Raw genomic sequence first — 11,361 nt, forward strand, 5'->3', positions numbered from 1 at the left:
AAAGCCCAGGACAGCTGGAGGCCAACTGGGCATGGAGGGCCAATGATATTCGGATATATGGCAGGTGAAGCACAGGCCACATCAGCAGACAAAGATCTGCAGAGTTATTGCCACAACACATCACCATTAATGCAGCCCATCACAGCATTTATTACGACAACACCTCCCCGTCGGAACAGCGCCCCCTCACCCTGAACAAGGTAAGCTACAGTACAGGCTTTCGGCGATGTGGGCACGTCGCAAGGGACAGTGAAATGATTGCCAAAGGATATAAGCAAGAATCGAAGACAAGAAGAAGGTTAAGCTTTTCTATATCCATCTCTCTCTCTCTCGGTACTCCCTGCTTCCTCTACTAATTTACTCGTCGGAGGGTTCACCGGAGGACTATCCTGTTCCCCGTTGAACTTGTTTGCAGGTCATCTGGAGAACTCACCCACTTGAATCGGAACCCAGAGAGCTTGGATCAGTCCGACCCATCCACCCAGAACGAACTGTACTGTACCATCAATATTAAACAATTTATTTTAATTTATTACTTAATTTTTATAAAATAAATTTTCAACTTAAAAAATTTAACATTTAATTTTTAGCTTTTAATTTTATCAACCACAACGTTAAAGATGCTCTAAAAGAGGCATTTCTATAAAAAAAAAAAAATTATATTCGAAGAATTAAAATGCATAAATAAAGTGTTATAAGCAATGCTAGGGCCCTGACAAAATTACAAAATTCTTTACCAAACATATAGACACGTAAGTAAACCCTAATAACCCAAAATCACCCGAATTATGCCAGATGTATAAATTAATATATACATTAATATATGAATAGAGTATCATTTGGATTGTTTTAAATATTTATATTAATATATACATTAATATATGAATAGAGTATCATTTGGATTGTTTTAAATATTTATAACTTATATAGTGTATCACCCGAATTATGCTATATGTATAAACCAGAATTATGTTATATGTATAAATTAATATATACATTAATATATGAATAGAGTATCATTTGGATTGTTTTAAATATTTATAACTTATATAGTAAGTGTAGTCAATAATAATAGAGTAATATTAGGAATCATAAAAAATATATCATGAAATACATCATGAAGATTTTTCATTCCTTGATTAGTCTTAGGGTTGATTTGGGATGTTCTAAAAAAGTATACTTTTTGATTTATTGGCTTATATGGATTGGGTTTGGGTTAGGTTTGATATGATGTGTTAGAGAGGTGATGTGATTTTTTTGACTTTTTGTATTATTTAATAGATGCCAAACTTGACCTTAATTAATGTGTAGTATTTTATTGTATGAGTAATCTAAAGATTAAGAATCTTTCATGATAATATTTATGATATATTTTTCGTGATCCTTAACATTACTGATAATAATATCATAACACTAATTAATAGGCATGTGACGTTACCGAAATCACCACCATGTCATTAGTTAATTTCCCAAGAAACCGTCAGCTTGCCACGACACCGTTTCAGGAAAAAACCCCTAGGGTTTACTATGTGTCTTCCCTTCGTCAAAGCAAAATCATATTATGATTGCTTCTCATTCTTCTTCTTCACCATTTCAAAACCAGTGTAACAAAACCCTCATTATATAAAGCAATTCATACTCATACATATATACATATACATATACATATACATATACATCGCTCTCTCTCTCTCTCTCTCTCTCTCTCTCTCTCTCTCTATATATATATATATGCGCATACACATGGATGAAGAGGTGACTCTTGTTGCGAGAAAATCATGTTTCGGTCTCCCCACAGCTTGCCCTTCATGTTTGCCTGTTTACATTTACCTCAAATTTGCTCAATTTCCCTTCAATTTGGCTTTCAATCTTACCTACCCTGATTCAGGTTCACTCTCTCTTCATTCTCATTATTGTAGATTTTTTTTTTTTTGGTGCAAATTTATTGGTCTCCCAAGTGTTTTCAGATTTGAATTTTGCATCTCTTCTTTGTTTTGAGCTAACTGTTTTGGGATTTGTTTACTATTTCTATAGTTCTCTATTGAGTTTTATTTAATGTCAATTTGTGGTATGCTTGGATTGTTGGGAAGGATTTTTTTTTTTAAATGATTGAGACCCCTAAAACATCAACCCTAAATTTATACCAATAGCGTGAACCGTTGCATGTAAGTTATTGATTTGTTTAGAGTCAACCAACTATGACTCAACCCTACCACACCACTGTGGGTGAATTTAGGGTGATTTCTTTTAGGGGCAATTCTTAAGAGTGCAAGTGCATACCATATGCACTTGCGTAAGTTCTCGTAAATATACATAAGTTACTTTACAAAATTGTGCACATTTCCACAAACATACGTAATGTAAGATACCTCATAAAAATTTGAGAAATCACAACTTACGTATATTTGTGAGAACTTACGCGATTTTGTGTGGCAACTTATATATATTTGTGAGAACTTACGCAAGTGCATATGGTATGTACCTTGCACATCCAAACACTTCCCTTCTTTTAGAGATTTTTATTTTTGTTTTTGTTTTTGTTTTTGGTACATTGGGTGGGGGGAGGTGGAGTTGAACTCATGACTTTGTAGTGAACTACACGGGTTTCTAGCCACTGGGCTAGGCTAATCCCAGTTGTTTGGACAGCTGATTATAATTTGTGACTTCTTAGTGTCCAATTTGGCGGCTGTGATTGGTTATATATGCTTTATCTTAAGGGGCCTCAGAACTTATCTCTAGTTGCCGAATAGAATTTTAAAAAAAAATATACTTTCTACGGTGTTTATTAATTAAAATATACTTGTGAGATGGATTCCTTTACCCTTGTTTTAGTTTCTGGATTATTTGGTGCTGTACTTTATAGGAACCCTGTTACTGTGATTGCCGCTCTTCTGCTATAATCACTGGCTTACTGTTAATATTCCAATGTCATCGAAATTTGATCTAATTTTTTAAGTCTATAAACATCAATTTTGAATGATTTAAAGAAAATACATGAAAAGAGTGTCTGTGTGTGTGTACGAGAGATTTTTGGTACAAATTTTTTTTGGTGGAGCCTATGAGACGGTGGACCTCAATATGCTCTTGGAGTGGCCATGATGTCATGTGCCACCGAACATTTACAGTGAGGAAGCATTTCTGAAACTACTAATAAGACCCAAGGGTGGATTGGGGTTTTACATCACCATTAAGGTTAATTGCTTTGCATTGCCTGAACTTCAAAGGGCATGTTGATGCAATTTGCATGTCAGGGAAATATTCAATTAGAGATGCTCAATTATTCTTTATCGTTGTTGCTATAAGTGCAAACTAACAAAAAAATAGGTGTCTAGGAGGGATAGATTGGGTACAGTTCTAACTTTTGGCATTATTTGCACAAAGTGTCTTTTCTCAGATTTGAACCCACAATCCCAAGGTTGATTGCTGAGTTTTAACCATTGAATTGGTGACTCCTTTTTAAACTATCAAGTCAAGTTAATAAATTTGAGCCATAAACTGATAAGAAATAAACTATTTCATTTGGTGGATATTGATTGGGTGGCACCATCTACTTGTGATAAGGTGATTTTGCTTGATTATAGAGGCTTTGGTTTGAGTAAAGCCAGTATGCTTTCGGATATCTCCCAACCAAAAAGAGTGAATTATACATAAACATGTAATTCAATCTTAATTGTTATCAAATGCCCTTTCTAAACCTATTTTAATCATGTTATTTTCATATCATAGAAATAGAATGAGGCTAAGGATAAGGAATTATACCTCATTTTGAGTTTCAAGGCTTCTCCTTTGTTTCCCTTTTTTTTTTTTTTTTTTTAGCTTTTCCTCACTTTCCCTCTTATTTTCTTAAATAATGATTTCAGATTTCACAATGACGACTTTGTGATTGTCTCTGCACTTTTATATTTTATTAAAAATTATACATGCAAAATTATATCTAATACAACACGTGTCACAAACATTGTAGGCAAATGCAATTAGGCGATGTCACAAGAAAAGGTGTGTACTTCAACAATTTACACTGATCACATTGATTGACACAAATTAATCATAGTTAAGGTAATGAATATCGATTACCTTGGTTAATCACGCTTAGCATTAACAGTCTCACTTAAGCTTAATCATGTTTATGCTAATTAATCATACTTAAGATTAACTAATTACGGTTAGTTTTTCACTCACAGTTTGAGAATGTAGTAGCCATTGGACCAAATTGCTTGAGCACCTTGATTAACCATCCAAACATCATTAAGGCAATTAAACAATTCTCATTCAAGTGTCCCCTACTAAAATCTTTAGTCAACACACACAGTGGACATCACTCCTTTTTAATTTTCATATCTAAAAGACTTGTTTCAACGAGAAAAGTAATCACATAAATATAGGCATTGCTATTATAGAGCATCTGTTTATACAAAATCTGCTATATTAGAGGACAATTCATTTAAAGTGTTGAGCATCTTCTCTATTCAAGCATTGACCACATAACATTCTCTTACTAGGAGCCCATTACATCTTTAGATGATCACATAGCCTTTTTATTGAAGCATAGAGTGTGGTCACATAAAGCACACACAAAATGCACAATTACCACACACAAGTAATACCTAGGGTATTACACATCTATTTTTCACCTCACCCAGGTGCAGATGCAGTCCCCTTGCCTATTTTTTGAAATGCCCGAATACAAGCACAATGCATTGCTTATAGGTAACACCCCAACCCTTGCTCGCATATTCATATCAAGATTCATGTTCATAAGGATTTTGACATGCTAGTTGTCAAGCTACCTAACGCACAACTCTCCTTGTTGGATTGGGAGCAGTTGTGTAAAACATGAAGCACTAAGCATGACACATGTAGAGTTGCTACAAGTAAACTTAAGTAAAAAAACAAACAATGACTAACATGATTTCAAATGCAATTAAGGCTTCGGCCTTACAAGCATTCTTGCAACACCTGTTATGTCCCCTTAAAAGTACATTGTCATGCTCCAGTATGTTGCTAAGAAGTGCAACACCAAGAAATGATGTGCAGTGAGATAAGGAAATAGGGGGGGGGGGGGGGAGGGCTTTATTGAGTTGAGTCAAAAGGTTTTGTCTCTACTTACTATAGCGAGGGATATATTTATGTTTATGTTTGAATTAGATCCTTTACCTTGTCCTACAGTTTACTCTTGACACTAGGCATATCCATGTAATGGCCTGGATAAAGCAAAATGGAAAAAGGGCTTTGAGAAGCTGAGTCCATAAGTTGGTGAAGGCTTTTCTTGTATAACCATGTTATTTGGTATTGAAATAAATGAGTGGTTAAGCTGGTTTTTTATTGTGTACGAGTTGGAAAACACAATAGGTTTGTGTAATATGATTTTATTAGTTTTATGTTTTAAGTTAATTAAATTATAACCAAACTTCGGTACCTTTTTTATTCTAGTGAGCAAAGAAATGCTATTATTGCTGTCATCATAATGTGATCTTTGACTTCAATTTTGCTAGATCAAATTCCTTATGTTGAGTCTGGTACTTATGTGGCCTACAACAATGAGAAGGGTGGGGTTATTGAGAGCTTAAAAGAAGATGGTATTGTTGATTTGGACTCCGAAGTTCATTCTGTCCCTGAATGGATATCCACAAAGGCAATGGTTAATTCATGGCTTGCAGATGCACTGATGTATGAACTACGGGTGGGCTCTGATGGAAGTTCTGCACACAAGGTATATTATTCTGACCTGCCATGGCCAATTGGAAAGTTTCTGTATTTCAAGCAAGTTCGCATTACAAAACAACTACTTGAAATAACAAAGGAAAATGCAGACCGAAGAGAAGAGGAGGTACTTTCCATCTCTCTCTCTCTCCTCTCTCTTGTTAAAATAGCACATGCTGGAGGAGTTGATTTTACCTTTTCTCTTTCTTCTTACAAAAATGTGCACTTGCACTTATCCTTAAGTGTGCACTTTCAATAATTTTCGGTTGGACAGATTTACAGGAGAGCAACAGTTGCTTATGGAGCTCTATCAACTAGGTTAGGGGATCAGTCCTTTTTATTTGAGAGCAGGTGACTACAACATATGCTGTTTTAATTTTTGTTTACTTCACTCAGATATTAAACACTCGAAGCAACTTTCAAAGCCTTAAATTTGTTTTAATGAGATGATAAATAAAATTAATGTGCTCTGGGGTTACAGGCCAACGAGTTTGGATGCAGTTTTCCTTGGGCATGCACTTTTTGTACTTCACGCACTACCTGTGAGTACCTTTATTGACGGCATCATTTTGATGATCTTTGTTAAAGATGATTGTGGTTTATTATGCCTGTATTCATGCTAAAGTTGGTATCTTATGGTATATATTATGCATGAAAAAATAAACAAAATTTTCCCTTCTCTTTTCCATATTGGTTAGAGTTGATTGGTCCTTGTTATAACCATAGTTGTCAAATCGGGATTCGTATCGTGAATCGAAATGGCCTCGTACCGAACCGCAAATCGAATCGAATCGTGAATCGTAAAGATTCGGTCACTTTTTCTAAATTACTTAAAAACATATATCTACACATTTAGATGTTAAATATATCTTATGAATATAAAATATTTAAACTTAAATCAATAAAAATGTTATTTTGAATGATAATCACGTAATTTAATAGGTAAGAAGTTAACAAAGGTTCCTATATAAAATTGCCATCTTACTTTTTTTTTTTTTTAGATATTTTTTATCAACCATTCTTAATAAAGATAATAACCAAATAGACAAACTATTAATTTCTAAAGTAACAATAGTTAACAATGATATTGATATTTGGACAATAAGCATATATACTTTTCTAAGTAAGAGTGAGCAAATAATAAGAAAGAATTATTTAGGATATTTTATTTTAAAGCCTAAAAATATTTTAAAAGGTATAATTAACCTCACACATGTAATATTCAATTTAACAAAATAGTAATAGATAATTCATACTGTAACTTTAATCTTAAACATCTTTAGAAGATATATTACAATTTTTTAAAGGGGAAAAAATGAGAAGAAATATTAAAAATATGTTAGGTCTGACTGAATCTGATTGGTTCCTATAAAAAACTCCATAATCACTAAAATAATAACAAATCATATATATATGTTGGTTATTTTGGTATTAAATGCTATTAGAAGTTGTATTATGTCATTTTCACTAAAAAGATGAAAAAAATGAGTCGAAAATATGTCGAACACAATAATTTCAAAAATTGCATGAATCGTAAAAAGTGAATCGAATCGTGAATCGATTGTGAATCGTGCGATTCAGTAGAGATTCACTTCCAAAATAGATTCACTCGTAGATTCGTATCGATTTTGCAAAAATTGCATATCGAATCGCGAATCGAATCGCGAATCGTAAGATTCTGATAACAGAGGTTATAACAAATAAATCAGTTAGAGTTGACTGGTACTTGTTTCTACGTTGTTACACAAAATTGATATTAGCTAGAAATAGAACACTGGCTATGAGTACAAGATTGCATAAAATCTGGTGCCTTGAGATGTTAAAAGCGGCATGCTTGAATAGTAAGATTTCCATGAAAGTCAAAAGATTGATTCCCATTTTTACCAACTGGTGAAGAGATTTGGGAATGGACTTCAAAATGTTTGTCTTGCGGCCACAGTTGTAAGTGTTCAGTCCCTTGGCAGGCAGTCACCCTCGGAAAAGATTCATAAAAATAGCTAAAAGTACTGAATCATTTTGCCATCCTTTCTTTTGTGGGCATTAGATTCGTATCTGCATCAACTGACTAAATTCTAGAGTATTCATGGACTCAAATGAACCACTAGGTCAGCAAAACAGTGTCATATCTGTTGAGTCTATAATTCTACATGTTGCCTATTTCATATCGACTCAGGTATGTCTATTTGGTTTTTGGGTTTCTATCTAACTGTTTCACACCCTTGTGCCGGCCTTTAAAAGTTAAGATAACTTGGTTGAAGTGGGTCTTAAGAGTTAGGATAATTAAAGGGTACAACCTGCACATGGACATATGTATTATACAGTGCATATTACAATAAACTATATTGTTATCAGATACACTATGCTTAAATAGAAACTACCAATATGGGATGCAGTGACAATTCCCATACTGTTGGTGTTAGTTTTACTTTGATTGAGTTATTAAAGCGTGACAATTTTTAATTATGTACTAATAGGACACATCAGTTCTGCGGAGCAAGCTTGTGGAGCATTCTAATCTAGTACAATATGCTGATAAACTTAAGATGGAGTTCATAGACGGTGGTTCATCCTCTTCTACTCCACCATTCCCTGCAGATCCATCGTCATCATTTCAAAGACGGGGAGGTACTTCAAATTGGTGTAATATACTTTTGGCTTTCATTCATGGATCTCTTCATTAGTTATTTCTGTGGTGTTGAATTCCATATTGTCTCTATTGGACACTATAATAAATTAGGCCACAGTTTTATGTGTCAGTTAAGTGTTTAAGGTTTTTTATGTTTTTTTTTGCTGCCTAAAATAGAAATGCCATTGGTAAACATTGCCTTCAGTCATTTTGGCTGACGGGTAACCAAAGACATTGGTGGTAGATTGGGGCTCTTCTTTATTTCATATCTCAGATATTTGCAAACTTTGCTTTAGTTTCATGATTATGGTTGCTGGTTGGTATTGATGAAGAAAGTGGATAGGTTTTATGCTAGATCTTGTCATTAGTTGGCTTCTTGGTATTGGCAAAACGAATAAAAATTTTGAATAATGTTGCTTTCTTACCTTTTTGAGTGCCTGGATAATGTGGTAGCATTTAATTTGTTGGACAATTTGGTGAATCTGTTGATACACGCAATTTCTTTTATTTATTTATTATTTTAGTGTATTGGTGATATTAGTAGCTGTACAACCAACATCAGAGGTTGATGAGTGTTACCCGAAAATGTTGATACCTAGCGAATTACCTTTTTGGAACGCACATTCCGAAATATGGTACACATTCTTTCCAAAACGTTAAATTTCATGATCCAAAACAATCCCATAAGTTTTTTCCAATCTATTTCAGGGTTTCCTTCGGAGTAAAAAAAAACAAGCCTAAATTACACTCATCTCCTTTGAGGTTTGGAAAAATACAATTAGCCCCACACTTTTGACATAGTTACACTAACCTCTTTTTTAGTAAATTGACCGAAACTAATGCAGGTAGTGGGTAACACTGAAATAAACAAAGATAAATATACATTTTAGTATAAAAGAGACGACGATATCATTTTTTTTATTCATACAACTAACAAATTACTGGTGAAAAAGGGCCTAACTTATGTGAATTAAAACCTTAAGAGAGACCTGCGTAATCATGTTAAAAGTGTGTAGCTAACTATATTTTTCCCAAACCGTCGGGAAGGTGAGTGTAATTTACCCAAAAAACAAATATAATGGCCTCAAATTTAAGGGTAGTGAAATTTTAACATGACAATACATAAAAAATGAGCCATAATATTCATAAAAATGTGTTGCCATATGATTAATTTGAAAAAACAAAAACAAAAAAATTATTGGATGTCTAATTGTTATAAAGTTTCGCCAGACTAAAAATACCTTTAACATTTTGTTTGGTTTGAGTGATTTGAAGAGAAAAGAAATGAAATGGAGAGAAATGGATTTCAATCACTTGTTTGGATTACCAAATAGGAGAGAAATGGAGAAACCAATTTCTCCTCAAATCCTATTTTTGAATCTCTCCAAAAGTGGAGAGATTAGGAGAGAAGAAACTAGGAGATTATTAAATTCATAATCCCAATAATATCCTTGTAGATATAAAAGAAATAAAAATATTGACACTCATGTCCTCATTTGTATGGTCACCAAATATAAAAAGGATATTTTGGTAATATAACATGAAAACATTTCTTTTATTTTCTCTTATGTAGTTTTACCAAACAAGATAGGAGAGAAATCATTTTCTTTTCTTTCCTTTCCTTTTCTCTCCTACTTCCCCACACGAGTATGAGAGAAAACATAATCTTTTGTCTCCTAGTTTCCCAAATAGAGTGTAAATTTTTAGTGTAAACTATACAAGCCTACTCTTATTGTACCACAATTTAGAGCATGTGGCATACAACATTTCCATTCCACAAGTCCACATTCCAGGTAACATGAGAAATTCACCCTCCTGGCCTCTTCTATTTATTAGCTGGAAAATCACAGGCCTACAAGCCTGGAAATGATATTATAACCTTGAATTTCTTTCGACTTTCCAAAATTTTTGTTTTATTTAGAGAAGCAAGATTTGTGTTCAATGCAATATAAAACACATGACACGGGTGATGGGTGTCGCATTGATTTCCTTTGGAAATTGCGTTATGGCATTCTTATCTAAGTACTTGCTGAGGTTTGAGAGGAGCATATTAATATATTTCTGGAGATAATAAAACATTCAATTGATGGTTTGAACTGTCCCTCTACTCTAGTTAGAATTCTGCAGTTGAGTACTTTGTGCTTGGGTGAGTGGGTTCTTCCTTCCTTTTCTTTTCTTTTCTGTTTGGGGGAAATCTTTATGGTCTTTGTGGTTGCATTTGGAATGTAGTTGATAAATTCATTCATGCTTCCTAGCTGTCATGAGTGGGGAATTTTTATTATTGTTTCTTTACAAAGATTGTAGTGATGATTTTTAACTGTTATATCTGCATATTTCTTTCTTCTTTGAACTGATCTGTGGCTATTGAGATATGGTTCCAACTATATGTCTTTCTGTTGCCTTTTCTTTCTTTAAGCATAATTGTAAGAGTAACTGAGTTTTTATCCTTTTAGGTTCAAAACCCAAGAGCAAACCTAAGAAGGAAAAGACAGAGGAAGAGAGAAAATTTAGAAGACGGGCCAAATATTTCTTGGTAACACAGCTGGTAGCAGTTTTAGTTTTCCTGTCACTCCTTGGTGGGTCAGATGATGCTGAAGTAGAGCTCGATGACGATGACAGTTTGAATTACAATGACTAAATGAGAATACATTTATGAGTTGAGCATCTTTTTTTTTTTTTTTCCTTTCACATGCGGGTTACCTTTCCTTGGCTGCAGGCCATGGCCCAAGTGGATTTTTTCCCTCCCATTATTTCATTTTCATTTTCCATTGAAATTTTGGAAAAATTGCATCCATGTGTAGACAATTAATATGATTTGTGCAATAGGTCAAAACTATATTTTTTGGCAGAAATAATTAGTTTAATGTTGAAGAAAATTCTTTTTGCCATGGATTGGCTGAGTGTGCAGTTTGTGAATAATCTGTTAGTGCAGTGTGCACACCATTTTTATTTAGTTTTGTTATGTAATTTGATCATTTTTATACTGAAATTTTAAAAATAAAAAATAAAAAGGAATGGGTTAATTGAAGACAAGA

The 11,361-nt window shown here is 33.6% G+C and overlaps 1 protein-coding gene across 4 annotated transcripts; it reads left to right on the forward strand.

Moving 5' to 3' along the window:
* The first annotated feature begins 1,492 nt into the window (after positions 1-1,492).
* On the forward strand, positions 1,493-11,214 carry LOC114270950 (mitochondrial outer membrane import complex protein METAXIN). Of its 4 annotated transcripts, XM_028212574.2 has the most exons (7): positions 1,545-1,666; positions 1,705-1,888; positions 5,493-5,827; positions 5,975-6,051; positions 6,182-6,242; positions 8,175-8,340; positions 10,780-11,214. In XM_028212574.2, exons 2-7 carry the CDS (start codon positions 1,732-1,734, stop codon positions 10,962-10,964), a joined length of 981 nt encoding a protein of 326 aa, XP_028068375.1. In that variant the 5' UTR covers positions 1,545-1,666; positions 1,705-1,731; the 3' UTR covers positions 10,965-11,214. The 4 variants fall into 4 exon arrangements, with proteins under 4 accessions (XP_082725165.1, XP_082725167.1, XP_082725166.1 ...); XM_082869039.1 differs by having other exon boundaries at positions 1,493-1,888; positions 8,175-8,325; XM_082869041.1 differs by having other exon boundaries at positions 1,493-1,888; positions 5,493-5,710; positions 8,175-8,325.
* The last annotated feature ends 147 nt before the right edge of the window (positions 11,215-11,361 follow it).

Source organism: Camellia sinensis, chromosome 5 (genome assembly GCF_055761805.1).
Source record: "Camellia sinensis isolate YWXY chromosome 5, ASM5576180v1, whole genome shotgun sequence".
Taxonomy (NCBI): Eukaryota; Viridiplantae; Streptophyta; class Magnoliopsida; order Ericales; family Theaceae; genus Camellia; species Camellia sinensis.